The sequence below is a fragment of the Arachis hypogaea genome, chromosome 13, assembly GCF_003086295.3.
Source record: "Arachis hypogaea cultivar Tifrunner chromosome 13, arahy.Tifrunner.gnm2.J5K5, whole genome shotgun sequence".
NCBI classification, from domain to species: domain Eukaryota; kingdom Viridiplantae; phylum Streptophyta; class Magnoliopsida; order Fabales; family Fabaceae; genus Arachis; species Arachis hypogaea.
Window position 1 is genome coordinate 23,425,482 of NC_092048.1, and position 19,110 is coordinate 23,444,591.

The window sequence follows — 19,110 nt, forward strand, 5'->3', positions numbered from 1 at the left end:
TTACCTAAAAATTATCCATGTCTTTTAGATTTTAGATTCCCAGATTTATCAAGGTTGTTTGGTAAAGCTGCCATATTTGTGCTTATCGAAACTGGTGACCACTAACCATCAACTTGACCCTTGTTTCTTCCAAAGCAACATGCAGCAATATAGCTAAACTAAACATCCTATATCTTACTATAATGAACATCCAGTCTAACAAGGTCAAAATCAAAACATAACCAAGTGGTCACGAATGCTAACGGATAACCATCTTTGTTTATAGTAAAAATGAACATCTGAACACTTATAGAAATGAATGCCAATATAACTAAACTGAACATCCTATACCTTACTATAATGAACATCCAGTCTAACAAGGTCAAAATCAAAACATAACCAAGTGGTCACGAATGCTAACGGATAACCATCTTTGTTTATAGTAAAAATGAACATCTGAACACCTATAAAAATGAACATCCACTTTAGTTCATTAAAAATACGTGAAAACAATGTCTATGAGGAATAGCTACGTACCGAAAAACTATATAGTCAAGCGTGTAGAAATCAGGAACAACTTTATTAAACTATATCCTAAGTTACAGAATAACCATCAAATATACATGTTATGCATTAAGTATACACGAAATAAAAATAGTAAAATGCTTCGTTTTAACAAATGGAAAAATGGTTCTTGCAATCAATAACATGTGGACCTTTGCAACAGCTACCTTAGAACCTTGAAACTAACATGAATCCTATAAATACAGAAATGAGAAAATATACACTATCACAACCTTGTACAACTAATCCCACTTTTTTGTTGAAGGAGCTTAACAAAGACATGAAACCACCGGCTTGTTCGGGAACATTCAGGCCAGAAATAGCACAATGGTTTATATCTTGAAATGTGTGCGGACGAACCACCTGCCAAAACAAAAAAAAAAAAACAAAAAGTCCAATAGTTATGTTCTAGGATAGTACTATACCAAATAAACATACAAAGTTGAGATTAAGCCAAACATATACCGGGGGTGAATTCTTTTGTTTTCTCCGTCTTGAATTCTTGACGGACTTCTCAAGGGCAGAGCCGAGCCTCTTACTCTTTGGCCTGCCCTTTGTGGTGACCTTCGATGGGCCTTGGATGTCATCAACACCGACATCGTTCGAACTCTGTGAGCCAATATTGGTCTGAGTCTCTGCCACGCTCTCGGACCTCTTTTTGGCACGGTGCACAGCCAACTTGGCCCTTGTTTCTTCCAAAGCAACATGCAGCAATGCTGTTTCTTCATCGTCACCGAGGAACTCTTGAGCAACATTATAGAAGTGTGCACACAGTCCCTTGAATGCAACATGACTCTCATCCGACCGACTGACATCATGGCTACTTTTGACATACGTATGCTTGCGCTTTATCTTCTTGCTCCATCGAGGAAGAATATAACAGGAAGGTACTTTGTACACTTTATACGAATGAAAAACTTCAAGGCAGTGACAACACAACACACCTGAACTCTCAAAAAGATTGCACTCACAACGAAGCTCCTGTGTGGAATGGTCAAAGTGAACATCGTACGGAACGGATAGAATAGTATCGTTGAGTAGTTTCTCCTCTTCCACCTTCACGCAAACCAATGGACCCTGTTCATCAACTGCAGAAACTCTGCAGTTAGCCTTCCTCACAAACTCAATTTGAACATCCCTAAAAATGCTCGTGGTATACTCTTGCTAAAACTATTTTTCTATAGGCGAGGTAGTTGCACAAGGGATAACCCCCCCTCGAGTCTGCAGTATCATCCTCCAGTTCCCTCTGCTCCTTGACTCCAAGCACATTGTCATATTCATGAACAAATTGGACCAAGCTAGTTTTACTGTGTAAGTATCCACCGTAGAATGCGTGCATGCTCTCACTCCTCTGCGTACTCCGCATTCCTGTCCAAAATTCACCCTTGAAGTATATTGGGACCCACATGCGTCGGTCATCATACAGATCTACAAGAAATAAATAATACCAAATTAAGCATATAAAGCTTACACCAAACATATTACTACACCTGAGAAATGAACATCCACAATCACTGATATATTAAACATCCAAATGTTCACTATAATGAATATCCAGCTAATTGTCATCCAAAATTACTGATAAACTAAACATTCAGATGCCGACCAAGTGTAATTAAAGCGTGAGAAGTAATCGTACAGTAACAAACCTGACAGCCATGTGTTGTTATGTAAGTTGTACTCATCTACAAAATCAGCCCAATCATCTTCAAATGACTCCTCCGTCCGAGAGTTCCACACAATGTCGTTTAGGTCACCATACAAAGCTCCGTACTGGCGGTAACCCCCAAGCTTCGAAGGTAGCTTATTCATAATATGCCAAATGCACCACCGGTGGCGTGTGTCGGGTAAAGTATTTTTGATCGCACGGTAAAGGGATCGACATTGATCGGTTATGATACACTTTGGAGCAGTTCCCATGCACTTCACCCATTGGCTAAAAACGCACTCATAACTTCCGATTTCTTCATTACCCAACAAAGCACAACCGAGGAGGGTCGACCTACCATGGTGGTTGACCCCAACGAACGACACAAACGGTAATCCATGCCTACCAGAAAAACCAACCAGATGTAAGAAATGCCAATCACGATCAAAAAGCGTATTATCAAGAAAAGGTAAAAACACCAACTTAACTACTACGTACCTATTTGTACTGTACGTGCTGTCAACTGACACGACGTCTCCATAGTATTCATACGACGCCCTACACCTTGCATCAACCCATACTGCACTCTTAAATTTACACTCATCGTCTAACTTCACCGCGTAAAAGAAGTTCGGATTGATGTCCTTCATTCTCCTAAAGTAGCTCATCATCTCCCTGACATCTGCATTCACGTTGCTAGTTTGGAGCCTTGCTGTTATATAATTTCTTAAATCCTTCTCTGAGAATCCCAAGTTAGAGAGGCCACCAGCTTCATTTGACAAAGCAAGGAATGTATTGTTTGGTCGAATCACAGCCTCATCATTATCCTCGATCACGCACTTCGCATGCATGGTCAACTGCCTATACTCATGGTAGTGCACTGCCTTTTTCGGTGAACAGGGGTGAGAGTGCGTCAAGTCAATCTTGAGCAAAACCCAGTCTTGCATGTCTTTATCAAACTTTACATATATCCTTGCCTTGCACCCAGCAGCTGAAATCGTATTCTTCCGCGTTGGTGCTTTAACACGAGACTCGCGGATCCCATCGCGATTACAGTGTATAGCTTGGTTAATGGGAGCCTTTGTGATCTTATCAAATGTTGTCGTCCTTATCTTAGTTGCAAATCCAGCTTTCTTTGCATAGGTCACATAAAAGTCATGAGCCATCTGTAACTGAGCAAACCGCATTCCAACTCTTGGTATCTCGTCTTCTTGTAAGCAACCATGATCTGGTAACTGTATTTTATAAGCATTCGAACAAAAAATTAATTACCATTAGTTATCAAATCAAACATGAACATTATGAGTACACAAAAGTAAGCTAGACTTCAATACCTCATCACCAAGCTCCATCTCATTACTTCCAACATCTGTAACATCCGACAACTGCGCGGCCTAAAATTCCAAAACAAACAAAGTAACCAAAAGGAGGAAGATCCTGATCAAAACTCATTTTAATACAATCTCTAAAACAATCACTGAAAACACATCAACAGCTACAAATCAGGCAAAGAGATTTTTTTTTCATTTCATGTATTATTTAATTAGTTTTCACCATTTATTTGTTTTTTTTTTCTCATTCAATAAAAATCTTGTGGAATTATTTGTTCCATTTTGGCTAATAGTTATGGGCCTTACTCACCCTTTAGTGGCTTCTTTTTTCACTCCTGCCACAAAATTCTTTTCCTGTATATTTACATATAGACACTCGTTTCTTTAGATGCAATAAGAACATAAGCACATCTTTGATTAACTATATAATCCCATAAGCATGAAAAATATTAACATAAAAGGCAGGAAGCATATGAGCATATAACTAAAAAATATGCAGTGAGCATATAAACATACCATTACATGATTAAAGCACTAATATAAGCATGAAAAATATTAAAATAAAACGCAGGAAGCATATCAGCATGTAACTAAACAAAATATGCAGTGAGCTAGCTTTTAAACATACCATTACATGATTAAAGCACTAATATAAGCATTAAAAATATTAAAATAAAAGGCAGGAAGCATATCAGCATGTAACTAAAAAAATATGCAGTGAGCTAGCTTTTAAACATACCATTACATGATTAAAACACTAAGCTAAACATTCCATGGTTAGCATGGTGCAAATACAAGTAGCATTCACTTCAATTCAGTAAACAAATTCAACCACTGCATCACCCTATGGTTATCTATTTTAAATGCTTGCATGATCATCACGTAGAGATAATATACGCACACCATAGATAAAAATGCATTAATATAAGCATACCAAAAAATTAAATTATGCTATCCCATCATCCATATAAGCACGTAATTTCATAATAGAATGTTTAGCAAATAAAGATGCCATTTAACATGAAGAGAGCATACATTCATATACAAAAACACGTACGAAAATATGCTTCCTGGATGTAATCATATAAGCATGCAATAATTTCAGCTAATCCTCAATGCATGTAATGATACCATTAAATATAAAACAAACATAAATTTATTTGCATCTCAACTGATTGATTACAATTGTATGTTTCAATAACCATACAATTAAAATACTCCTTTACATTGTGACTAAACCTAAAAACTAAACGCACGATAAACATCCATGGCAGAATTTGAGGATCATAATTGCTCACCTTGCTCGGCTCGTGAGCATGGCCTGCGACATCGCCGGCAAAGTTTTCTTGTTCGTATGATAAATTTTCTGAATCGTCAGAGGCTACACACTCTAGAGGTTCCACTATATCGACCTCCATTAATGAATTTCGGCTAGGTGATGTGCATAAAGGAGGATCCTCGCTTGAAACACGTTCTTCTTGCGATTCTGCCATTCTGAAGTATTCAAAACCGGCTGCGCTGTGTGCGGAGGAGAGTGCGGCACTGGTTGGTTAGTCGTTGTTGGCGGTGCAATGTTCGATCGGAGCTGAAGGCTGAAGCCGATCAACAGGACGCAGACATGAGCAATTGACTGCTGTGAAAAGTGGAAATTAGTGCATGGGGCAGCGGTGTAATCCAGGAGAAGATGCCGTCAAGGAGATTTTAGTTTTAACCTAAATATTTGATTTGAATATATAATTAATATTAATTCTAAATAGTTTCAAATTTTAAATTAAAAATAATATGAAATTAATTAATAACCCATTATTTATTTTTAATTTTAATTACACCCCATTGTATACATTATACAATAAGTGTATTATTTCCTCGTACTTTTCCATAGAAAAAACTCATTATTATAGTCTGCTTGAAATAAATAAGTCCGAGTTCCGCATCAAATAAAACTACGTACTAAAAAGGATGATGGTGAGAAGCGCCACACACACGTGTATATAAGGATTTAGTTTCTTTATTTTAATACTTGAGTCAGCAAACACTCAAATTTTGTTTAATTTTTTTCTTATTCTTTTATTTTTGAGGGGTTTGAGATGTTAGTTTAGATATTAATTTATTTGTGGGAGTGTGAGTGTAGTAAATTAAATAAGTGGTTGAAAATAGTATATACACTGTATACATTTTTAAAATAATATTATTTTCTTTGTTATTTTGTGGTCAGAAGTATATTTTTTTTTCAATTAAAAATTTAAAAAATATTAGCCGTCTAAGTATATTTTAAACCAAATTTTTAATTAAACTATTGGTACGCTCTTTTCTTTTAAGCCAATGAACTATAACTTAAATGATATAGTTTTTCCATACTCAGAAGTCGCGAATTTAAATTTCTTTATCTTTGGTAAAAAAAAAACATAGGTGGACACATGTCTCCTCCTCCTCCTCCTCTCTCCATCGTTATTGTTATCATTGTCATCACTATCTTCTCGTTTCTTTCTTCAACGTCGTTGTCATCGTCAATACCGTCACTGCCATCATCGTCGTCACTATTGCTACCGCTGTCTTCTTCTTCTTCGTCTTGTTAATGTTATTATTTAATTTCTTCTTTGTTTTTCCTCTCATCCTCTTTTATTATCATCATCATTGTTCTTGTCATTTTCATCTTCTTTTTCTCCTAACCAACGAAATATACATAGCACCCTAATAATAAAATATATTCGCAACAAAATTTTGTGTGTTATATGCAAAAATTTGTATATTATACCAATAAATACGCATAGCACATAAATTTTGGTATACAACACAAAAATCTTAGTGCATAGCACATAAATTTTGATGTGCAACACATAAACTTTTCGAGGATTATACACTCAAAATATTGACTCACTCAACTAACAAAATATATTCGCGACAAAAATTTGTGTGTTATGTACAAAAAATTGTGTGCTATATACAAATATTTATGTGCTATATACAAAATTCTACATAGTATACCAATAAAATACGCACAACACATACATTTTGGTTTATAGTACAAGAATTTTGGTGAATAACATAGAAACTTTGATGTACAAAAATTTTGGTGCATAGCATAGAAATTTTGGTTTACATATACCCAAAACATTGATTCACCTAACTAATAAAATATATTCGTAGAAAAAATTTATGTGCTATGTACAAATTTTTTTGTGCTATATTTCAAAAATTTATGTTATATAAATAAATTTTTGTGCTCTTTAACAAAAATCTGTGTGCTGTAAAAAGCACGAAAAAAAAGAGTAATAGCATATGCACACTTTTTTTTTTTAGATTTATACGGGTATGTCTAAAATGAGCTCAACACTTATGTGCTTATTAAATGTGCTAAATTTATATAGACCATTAGATTTTATTAGATTAAAATTAAAGGCTAATATAAAAGAAGAGTATTGATGGACTCTAATAAATACAGAATATCATAGTACATAAATAAATATTTTAAATAACAATACTTTAATACACAATACTTTAAATGGCAACATAATTTTTTATTTTTAAATAATTAAATATAAAATATATAAATACAAAATATTTGAATAATTTTTTTATTAAAATTAATTATTATACAAAATTTTTTATAATATTGAAAAATTATATTAGAATAATATTTTAAACTGTAACTTAAAAATATAAAATAATTAAAATTTTATTTTATATTACTTGACAAATAATTAAATTATTATATTCAAAATTTATTAACTAACTACTTTTATTAAAGATATTATTATATAATATAATTTTTTATAAAAATATTTTTAAAATATAATTTACGTATATATAAAATTGTATAATCTACGTATATATATCATGTATTATATATAATATTTTAAATAAATTATATTTTAAAAATATTTTTATAAAAAATTATATTATATAATAATATCTTTAATAAAAGTAATTAATTAATAAATTTTGAATATAATAATCTAGTTATTTGTTAAGTAATATAAATAAAATTTTAATTATTTTATATTTTTATGTTACAATTTAAAGTATTATTTTAATATAATTTTTTAATATTATAAAAAATTTTGTATAATAATTAATTTTAATAAATAAAAAATATTTAGATATTTTGTATTTATATATTTTATATTTAATTATTTAAGAATAAAAGATTTTGTTGCTATTTAAAATATTGTGTATTAAAGTATTGTCATTTAAAACATTTATTTATATACTATGATATTCTGTATTTATTAGAGTCTATCAATACTTTTCTTTTATATTAGCCTTTGATTTTAATCTAATAAAATCTGATGGTCTATATAAATGTGGCACATTTAATAAGCACATAAGTATTAAGCTCATTTTAGACATACCCGATTTGTACCAACTTAGTTGAATTTAGTTACAAAAATACTTACACATATAGCATCCCTCTTAAATTTTTTTGCATAAATCTTAAATGTTGTTGTATGTGTTTTTCCATATTTATTATTATGAATAAGTATAAATAATTAATTTTTAGTTAACAAATATTGACTAATATTTTATTTTAAAATTATTATTTTAATTATATTTTTTTGAGAGTTTAATTATTTATTTTAGTTAACAAATATTGACTAATATTTATTGAATTACTAAACTAAAGAAATTAGGTTAATAGCTAATATATAAGAGTGATGATAAAAAATAATAAATTCTAATGATCCTCTAATATATCTCTTTAAAATTTAAAATTTAGAATTTAAAATAAAAAAATTTTAAAAATTGGCTGATAGTTGAACTGTATTATTTATTACTAAAGTTAATTTTTTAGCAGGAAAATCAAACCGAATTTTCCCAACGCACTTGGTTATTATTTTGCAGAGCCATTTTATAGATTCTCTAATCTCTGATAGATACCACACTACATAGTAGTAATATGCCTACAGCTTAAAAGATGCTACAACACTTGCTATCACCGCGAACTATTGGTGTTGTCCTATTCACTGGATGCATATATGATGCTTCCATACAAATTTTTGAATACGTCTAATATTTACTCGTTTTCTTTCGTGATTTTTGTTCTCTCTTTTCTCCATAAACGCATGCATATATATGGCATGCAAAAATAGAGGCGCGGTAAAAACAAAATTTTCACCACTCCATCAAACATATAGCAAATAAAGATACAAACTATACAGACTTTAATTTTAACAATTAGGATATCCGACATCTTGAGGAAGCGTCCGAAAGAAATCGACTGTCAAATAGTCACCTTCCATGTCAAAAATTGGTATGCTTATTTGCTTTCTCCGTTATTCTCTAATGAATTAGCAGCTAAATATACATAAGAAAACAACACATCAGGTCTAGTAAAAAAAATGACAAACTTTCAAAATTAAACATTTGTAATTACAATTAGACAATTACTGTAGATTGTGTCAGAATCATAGCCCAATGGATTTTAATTACCTTTATATATGACATCGGCTTGATCCCAAATACTCATTATGCCCTTGCGAGCAGCCTCAGCTGATGGCCATAGTGCCAATCTTAAATTTGGGTAAAACAAGAATTCTCGTTTACCATCGGCTCTAAGTGTCACAAAAGCTAATGCAGTTCTAGCATTTGGGTCAAACCGCATGCCAGACATGTCAACGTTGTTTTCTTTCAAAATGTTAGCCAACATGTAACCGAACTCATCTGCTCCAACCTAATACACAGATTGCAAGAAATAAATATATGATTTTCTATTCTAGTAGTTCAAGCAAGAATTAGCTCTCTGAGGAAATATAGGGAAAACAAATAAACAATGATAAATGGAATCATATGCAGCTCCATCAATTGCAAATAGTTCTGTAAGACTACCATTCGCTGCACCATCATTATTCTCTGTGGTTTGAAAATAGTTGCAGTAGTTGACTGTGGTTTGAATGAAATACCGAAAATGCAGCAGTTTTACATAATTAGATTAGATTCTCAAAATGAGACAGAATTGCAGCATAACTAAATGAAAATTCAGTACCATCAGAAATAGTTATCTAAATGAAATATTTGGGGATGCAACTAGGAGCAAATCTGAGATTAGTGAAGACTTGGAAGCCTATTATAGAAAAAGTGGAGGAGAAGCTGAGCCTCTGGAAAGATAAGATGCTGGTAAGCTGGTGCTTATCAAATCTGTTTTGAACAGCCTGCCTGTCTATTATTTGAGTTTGTATAAAATGTCAAAGGCTGTTGCAGAGAAACTGATTTTCCTACAGAGAAGGTTCCTATGGAGTAAAGAGGATGGTAGGCTTGGTATGGCCATGATCAGGTGGGAGGTGGTACAGGCTCCCAAGAAGCTAGGCGGACTAGGTGTTGGGGATGCCATGGTGCGTAACGCAGCCCTCCTATTTAAGTGGTGGTGGCGTTTCTCGAAGGAGGACTGTCCTTTATGGAAGAAGGTGGTGTGCTCGTGCAACAATCTGAATCCCAGTGTGATGCTGTCTGCCCAAGTATTACCCACTCGGGGGGGGGCATGGAAGGACATTTGCCAAATACAGTTCAAGGATCAACGAGTAAGACAGAAGATGATTAATGGGCTATCTATGGAGATTGGTGATGGGAGAGGTATTCGGTTCTGGGAGGATGTCTGGCTGCATGGTGGGCCCTTGAAAGATATTTTCCCGAGACTCTTCTCAGTTTCAAACCAAAGAGGATCCGTTATAGGGGATTGTGGGTTCTGGGACGGGTTAGAGTGGAGGTGGAACTTCCAATGGAGGCGAGAGCTATTCCAATGGGAGTTGGACATAATGCACCAACTGCATGAAACACTAAGACTGGTTAACCTTGTTTGTGACAGAGAGGATAGAGTGGTATGGAAGTTTGATAAACAGGGTGTATTTTCTACTAACTCCTTTGTGTAGGAATTGTAGGTGGAATTGCTCCCGGAGGATATGGCGAGTTTCAGCTTTACTAGGACAATTTGGAAGGATCTTGTGCCACCAAGAGTTGAACTGTTTATCTGGTTTGTCTTGACTGGAAGGGTGAATACAAAGGAAAGGCTGAGTCGATTGGGAGTAGTTAACCAAGAGGATGTGGCCTGTGTGTTGTGTAATAAAGGTGTTGAATTTAGCCACCACTTGTTTCTTGCTTGTGAATTTTCTTGGCAGCTTTGGTGTGCATGGCTATCCTTTGTTGGAAGGCAATGGTCATGCCCAGGGTCGATGAAGGAACACTTTCAGAGTTGGACTGAGCTACCAACTAGAAAGCAGGAGCATAAAAGGTGGATGGTATCTTTCTATGCTATTATCTGGAATTCTGGCTTGAAAGGAATAGGAGGATCTTTTAGAATAATGGGAAAGGGATTGATGAAATAATTTACCTGGTTTTCAAGAACTTTAAGGAGTGGTTATGTGTGGATCCCTTCTGTTGTTGATGGCAATGCCGAAGATGACAGTGGGTATCATATAGTTGTGTTGTATGGTTTCTACCTAATCTGGTGGTTTTTCTTTTGTTTTTACTTTTGTTGTTCTCTTTGCTCCACTTGTTGTGTTGAGCTCTTTCATTCAAAAAAAAGTTATCTAATTAGATTAGATTCTCGAAATGTGTTAATCAGAAACATAATAACAAAAATCTAATAATCATATAAAAATCAAGATTCAAATGAAAAAATTGACATACCTAAAATCTGAATCAGACAAGGAGAAGGCGAGATATCAGAAAGAAACAAAAAATTACAGGATCAATTACATTTGAAATACGAAGCTGAGATTGCTCATTCGCGAGAAGGTAGACTATGTGCTCGTGCTGATTAGATATATTATCCTTCTGCTAGCAACAAATGATCATTATTTGAGGCTTCCGAATATCAAATAAATTAGTTTGAGAAGAAGTTGCCAGAGAGCTAGACAGTTGTTGTTGTTGTCAGAGAAGAAGTTACTAGAAGAGGTGGTGGTGAGAAATAAACTACACGACAAGGAGCAACGGCGGATCTGGACGGCAAGGCAACGATCTACAAACAATGAGTGAGCAAAGGAGGCAGCGCGACCAGAGGAGGCAACAGTGAGAAAAGAACGGCACGACAATGAGAAAGTCAGATCTGGGCGGTGATGAGATGATCTGTGAATTCAGATGATGCCAACGCCGTCGAGATCTCAAAGACGAAAGCGACGGTGCCGAGACCTTAGAAGATGACGAAGACGGCACTGTGACGAAGAAGACAACAATGGTGTGGGTAACTCAGAAGACGGTGTTGTGCTTCCGGCGGATAACTCAGTAATTGTTTGGAGAAGATGAGAATGGTGGGTGAGTTGAGTTAGGCTTAATGAAGGTAAACCAGTAACTATCTTATTTTATTTAAATTAGTGACTGATTTAGTGACTAATTAGTTTATAATAGTATTTTTTAGTTGGTCGCTAACTTAACAATTAGCAACTGATTTAGAGACCATAGCCTTCGCGACCAAACAATTTTTCACCTTATTTCTCTATCGGTTGCAAAATCAGTCACTAAATTAAAAAATAGTGACCGATTTTGTGACCAGAGGTCCCAAAGACGTTACTTCTTTGTTTTAGTTACTAATTTGGTCCCTAAATTAAAAAATAGCCACCAACCTTATTCTGGCTGTATAAAAATTTATCGGTTGTTAATTTGGTTGCTATTAGTGACTGATTTAGCTACTATTGCCTTAGCGACCAAACAATTTTTCATCCTTTTCTCTATTGGTTGCAAAATCGGTCGCTAAATTAAAAAATAGTGACCAATTTTATGACCAAGAATCCAAAAGACGTTACTTCTCTTGTTTTGGTTGCTAATTCGGTCGCTAAATTAAAAAATAGGGACCGATTTAGCGACCAATTTTATTTTAGTTGTAGAATAAACTTATCGGTCGCTAATTTGGTTGCTATTAGTGACCGATTTTATTGGTCGCTAAAATTGGTCATTGAATATAATTTAAAAGACTGATTTAGCGGCCAATTTTTTTCTGGTCCTAAAAATTTTATATCGATCGCTAAATCAGTCACTATTAGCAACCAATTTTTTCAATCCCTATATATTCTGGTAATTTTTTGTAGTCAAATTAAGGCATAAAATAGAATCATAAACCAAAATATATTCAATGTAAGAATATTCAATATAACTTTAAAAAATATTCCTAACATATTTGTAAAATGATTTTTTGATATTCCAATGATATAAAATATATATTTCCAAAGATATAAAATATAATTATGAAAATATTCCTAACATATTTAATTATTATTATTAGCTATATTTATTGAATTTTTTTTTGGTATTTTTAACATAAGTTTCATACTTCGTATATGTAATATAGAAATATTAACTCCCACCCTTTGTAATGCGAACAAATATTCATTAATTAAATTATAGGAATATACAGTACTATTTTCAGGTGACTATTCCCAAGTATAATTCTACATATATCTCGAATTAACTTAATTTGTAATAAACCAAATCCCACAATTATTTTGGACTAGCTTAGTTATGTAAATTGTTACTGATAATAATAATGCTTGTAGATAAATAGCACAAGTAGTAAAGTGTACCAGACAACAAATACATATACATGACTAGTTTCTTTCAGATCTGATCTTCAACAAATTAAAATGTTGTCTCATTCCGATGTGTCAAATTCGCTTATATGGATCGATCAAAATGCCGCTTCACCTCTCAAGATAATAATTTGACGGTGTATATCCCCTTTCTTCCTTTTCAATTTTCAACATATACTTGGAATGTAATTCCTTTATCTATCTTTTTTCATCACATGCATGTTGCATGAAGATTTCATAATCATGCTAACGTTTATTTTTTCTTCATGATTATTTTATGATAATTATGTTTAATTATTAATTGGTAGGATTTCATGAAGTTTAACGAAAAGATCCTATATAACAAAAATAAGTGCTAATAATGAATAAAGTGTTACATGCATGTATAATTTAACTTGTTTTTATTCTCTATTTTTAATAATTTAAACTTTTGAAATAAATAATTTTATGATATAATATTATTGTTGGTTCCATTTTTCACATAAAAAGAATTTTAACATAAAAAAGGAAATAATTTCATGACAAAAAAATATAATAAATAATTGAACTAAGATATCTATATTAGAGAAATAGAAAACAATCGTAATTCTTTCTTTGGTCATTAAATTAGTTAACTTATAGGTTTTTAATTTTATCAAAATTTTGGCTCTAATATATATAATTTATTGGTTGACTAGTAAATCTTGATTGTATATATAACATAAAGAGTGAATATTGTAATTTCTGATTATAGATATAATCATTTGTGTATCATTTATGTATTTGATTTTTGTTAATCTTAAAAGCAAAAATTTCAGCATAATTATGATAAAGAAAAAAAAAACTTACAAAAATTCATACGATTCAAAAATTAAAAATACTTTTGCATGAGAGAATATATAAGAGATATAATCATTTATATGCCTCTTCTTATTAACTTCAATTTTTGAAAAAAAATAGTTTCATAATACTCTCAAATAATATAACTCCCATTTGATAGATTTAATCTCAATTAAAAAAATTTATAATAATTTTATTAAACTAGATGTAACAATTTAAAAAAAGTACAGTGAATGGGCCTTATCTATCCCCGATAAAATAAAACAAATAAAAATTTATAATAATTTTATTAAGTATTCATGTATGTATTACATTATTCCTAAGAAGGTGATGGGTCTTTAGTTTAAACATGAACTCAACGCATGTATCTAAAGTAGGAGGAATCATTTAATTCTTCTGTGTGTTAATTGGCACAAAGCACAAGTATATTAATTTATTGATGGTCCAGATGCATGATGGACGTGACATGCATTAATACATGCTCGTTCTAAATTAGCTTGAAATAAGGTCCTGAAAAAATTACGATAGTTATATTACTGTTTTTGATGATCTTCCTGTAATCAAGAATCTGAATTTCTCGATCAAAAAAAGGTACCCCGGGACCCCTGATGAGTTTGTCATCGATTGATTAAAACAATCCAAAACCATAGCGGTGATGACATTGACCCACTATATGTACTCGATCAATAATTCAACTACGACCACTACTGGATTTCTTTTATAGAAAATAAAATAAATGTTTTATATACTAATAAACAAAATATTAGATACATTTACGTATTTAAATATCTAATCAAGTATCGGATACATTGTATATAAAACAAATTAAGACATATTTCGGATACAATGCAACTTAGATGTGTAAAAAGTTTATTTTGATTTTATCTCGAGTGCAATCGAAATGTGTAATGTTGCCGAAAAAAGTATATTTCATATGCAGTGTATTTATTCATCTTGAAGCTATAACATTTGAGATATATAAAAATTTAGATAGTTATATCGAAAATCGATATAATTTATTATAATTTGGATTGTATTAGTCGATTTAATTTTAAATTATCACAATTCAATTGTATTGGTTTGATTTTTATTTTTTATTTAATATAATTTTATTCAAATAATTTAAAATTTAAATGAAGCAAAAAATAGATACCTACTAAACGCATGAAAGAACGATAGAAATATGCAAATGATACACGCAAGAAAGAAACAATACCTGAATTGATGTATATGTTTTATATCATATAAGACTATAATTTAATAAAAGGTAAAGTATATTTTTTGTTCTTGAAATTTGATAAAAGTTTTAAAAATAATCCTAAGTTTTATTTTGTTTTAATTTTATCCTATAAATTTTTTATTTGCATCAAATATATCCCTGTCAGTTAATTTTTCAAAAAATTTAAGACCGATTCACCAACAATTTCATAAGAAACCATCGAGAGTATATTTGATGCAAATTAAAAATTTTTGGGACAAAATTGAAACAAAATAAAACTTAGGAATATTTTAAAATTTTTTGCCAAATTTTAGGGACAAAAAATATACTTTATCTTTTTAAATTATATTCATTTATGTTTTAAACTTTTATATTATCGTACATTTGATTTATAAATTAAAAATGTATGTTACTTAATATTTTTTAGTAGGTATCTATTTTATTTATAGATGTAATTCATAATATATAAAATTTTAATAAAACTAAAATAAAATATAGTAAAAGAGGCACTAGATTGCAATAAATATGAATTAGTATTTATTATTTGATAAAAGGTTTTAAATAAATATAATGATGATTAATAAAACTAAATTAGATAAAATTTGATTATAGAACATTTGTAATTTAACAGAAAACTAGCAAAGTGTCAAGTAAAAATAAATTATAAAATTAGATTTTTAATTTTTTGAAGTTAAATATTCCGTGTGTGTGATGTGAGTGCGCGTGAATATTATTATCAATCAAAGATTAGCACAGATAGAAATGATTGAAGACTCAGTTTTGGAGAAACATCCAATAACTCATAAAAGGAGTAATAATTATTTGAAATCAGAAAGGATACAAGATATGTAGGGGCACACCACATTATTGGATCTATATTTGTATACACATGGCGATCTATAGAAACGATATTTTAGACAAGTCCAAAGGAATGTATATGTGGAGAAGAACACTTTGTCTTTCACTAATGGAAATATTCTTTGGGACTTGTGTGGTGCCAAATATTTTGTCTGCACTTCTATCTCTCTCTATATATTTATATGAATCCGTTTAATTTGTGTCTATATAATTATATACAAATATGTTAGGTAAACAATTTAACTTCGTTAACTATACATGATAATTATTACAGAGGAATGTGTATTATGGACTTCATATAACAAATTTAGAACAGAATAATGTCAGCGAGATAATAACTAACAAAATTATTTTATTTAATTTAACGGTTATATATATATATATATATATATATATATATATATATATATATATATATATATATAGTTATATGTTTATTGTATTTAAAATTAATTAGTTATTTCAGTAATAATTAAAGAATATAAAATAAAAAATTAATATATTAAAAAAATAAAAAAATTATATTTATGATTCTGAAACTATAATTCTCAAATATTATACTTTAGGATATATATCCTTTTTCTCTTTTGTATAGTTAACAAACTTACTTGTTTAGAGATTGTTCCTGTGTGAATATAAATATTTTGAGGTATAGCTCATTCTACTGTCGCTTGAACTTGCTTTTCTGGGGGTTATTTCTTTAAACGGTTTTCTCTGAGTTTTGCTAGGTTAGGCCGGTTTTTGAGGTAACGGAGAATAGCCCCCAAACTAGACCTGTTTTAAAGAATCGAGCTATAACAGGTTGAGTTTCAGAGGTATAGCTCGGAATCGAAAATAGTAAAAGTCCCCAAGCTCAATTTGAAAAAATAGGGAGAGGTTGATGGTTTTTGGCGGTTAATGTGGATACAAAAAGCTTTTGAAAGAGAGAGAAAGTGTTTTGAAAAGACACTTACAGTTAATGCGTCTGACAAAATGGAGTGGTTATCAGCAGGGTTTGTCTTATTTGTGACGTGATTTTTGATCTATGGCTATAGTTTGTTTGAAATTTTGTTACTGGTCTACTGAGGGTGTGTGAAGTGGGTTAGTGGGTGGGGTTTTGTACTTGTTGGTTTATCTTATTCGTGCCTGCGTTCTTGGATTATTTCTGAAGATGGACAGGAAAGGTCAGTGGCTTCTTTGATTTAGTTGTTTTACTGTGCTCTGTGTTTTTGTGTTTGTCGCGGTGATGGAGAAAGGAAAAAGGTTGTCGAAGAAGAGTGTTAGGGGTCGAAATATCGAAAAGGCAGATAAAGATGGTGACAAGATAGTGGAAGAGGTTTTTGTCTGGGATCCTCGTGATCCCTTTTCCTGGGTTGCTGAGTCGGTTGAGAAGTGGGCATCCGTTTTTGATGACGAACGTAGTGTGTCTCAGTTGGGTTCTCCTTCTTTATGGGTTACGGTAGGGTCGGGTATTAGTATTAGATTTTTAGTTTGTTTTGCTAATGATCGTGTTTATCATCGTGGGGATAGCTTTGAATTCTTTTTCATGTACAGTTGTGTATTTGTGGAGTTGGGCGTTAGGTTTCCGTTTTCAGAATTTGAATGTGAAATTTTGATGCAATTGAAATGTGCTCCTTCGCAGTTACACCCAAATTCCTGGGCATTTGTTAGAGAATTTGAGGTGTTGATGGATTGCCTTGAAGTGGAGCCATTACTTGAGGTGTTTTTTGCCTTGTTTCAGTGTAAAGGTGTTAAAAGGGGGTGTTGGTTAAACTTGGCTAGTGTTTCTGGACGTGCTATTTTTAGCCTATATAAGTCTTCTTATAAGGGCTTTAAATCAATGTTTGTGAAGATTGGTGTTGTTGAAAATGATTTTCCTTGGTATGTTGATGAGTGTCTGTTAGAGAAGTTTCCACTGTTTTGGGTTCCAAGGCCTAGGCAGATTCTAGGCATGGAAACGATGGAGTATGTGAATGAGATGGTTATTGAATTTTTAGTGAATCACATATCCTCCTCTGATTTATTATCTGTTGTTGAAATTCTTGATTTGGAATCTGATTAAGACACTCTGTCGGGTTATATAGGTATTAGTTCGATGTTTTCTTTTTTATTTGTTCTGTTGCTATGTTATTTGATTCATTGCTTCATTATTGCAGTTGAGAAAGCTCCGAAGGTAACGTCCAGCAATCTGCGGGCTTTTTTCCATAGCAAGAACGTTGAGAGGCAAGGTTCGGTAGCTACACTATGGCAGAGAAAGAGGGAGAGGTAGATCAGCCTTCTCCGGTGAAGAAGGTTAATTATAAGCGCAAGAGGGGTGAAAGTAAGAAGGAGAAGGTTGTGAATGTTGCCGATGATAAGATTGGTGCGAAAGATGTTGATTTGGAGCAAGTGAAGAAATTTACAGAGAACCAAAAGGTGCTGCATGGGTATAAAGGTGATAAGGACTTGACTTCATTGTGGAGTGAACATTTTCCATTGACTATGGTGGCTGATGAGTATGGTCAGAGTCCTTCGGATATTAAGCTCATTCATGATGTTGGGGATGCTGGTGTTTTCCAATATTTGCAGGTATTTTACATGTGATGTATTTGATATTTTGTTGATACTCTTAGCTTTGGTTTGTATGTTTGATTTGGATTGTTGTATGACCAGGTGATGGGAGCTCGGTTGATGTGTATTGGCCGGACTCAGGAACTGAAACACGCGAGGGATGCTTTTGATAAAGCTACTATGGATCAGCTAATGCGATGGAAAAAGGTAATAAGCTTCGTGATGCTCTGGAATTGGTAAATGCATTGGAAGAAAAACTGAATTTGGCCGAGGTTGCTGGGAAGAAGTCTGGAGAGGAGAAGGCGACACTTGAGGCTAGGTTGGTAGCACTTGGTGTTGAAAAGAAAAAGCTCGAGACTGAGAAGGGGGACCACGGTCTCAAAATATTTGCTGCTGGTTTTGACAGAGCTGCTGAGCAGGCGAGGTTGTTGGCTCCTGGAGTTGATTTGTCACGTATGGATCCATGTAAGGTCGTTGTTGGTGGAGAGTTGGTAGAAGATGAGGATAATGAAGGAGAGGGGGAAGGTGAGAACCTGGGTGCTTCGTGAATCTTTGTGATAGATCAGTGTTTACGCATTGCTTGTTTTTTGTGTGTATTTGGAACTTCTGGCCTTTGGCCAAGAACTGTTTAATGTAGTTATTTTGAAACTA

The 19,110-nt window shown here is 32.5% G+C and overlaps 1 protein-coding gene across 1 annotated transcript; it reads right to left on the reverse strand.

Moving 5' to 3' along the window:
* Positions 1-706: 706 nt before the first annotated feature.
* On the reverse strand, positions 707-5,015 carry LOC112733025 (protein FAR1-RELATED SEQUENCE 5-like). The gene is made up of 8 exons (XM_025781871.1): positions 4,821-5,015; positions 3,526-3,585; positions 2,690-3,426; positions 2,193-2,593; positions 1,703-1,971; positions 1,009-1,599; positions 824-906; positions 707-737 (listed from the first exon to the last, which is right to left on the reverse strand). Exons 1-8 carry the CDS (start codon positions 5,013-5,015, stop codon positions 707-709), a joined length of 2,367 nt encoding a protein of 788 aa, XP_025637656.1.
* Between the last annotated feature and the right edge of the window lie 14,095 nt (positions 5,016-19,110).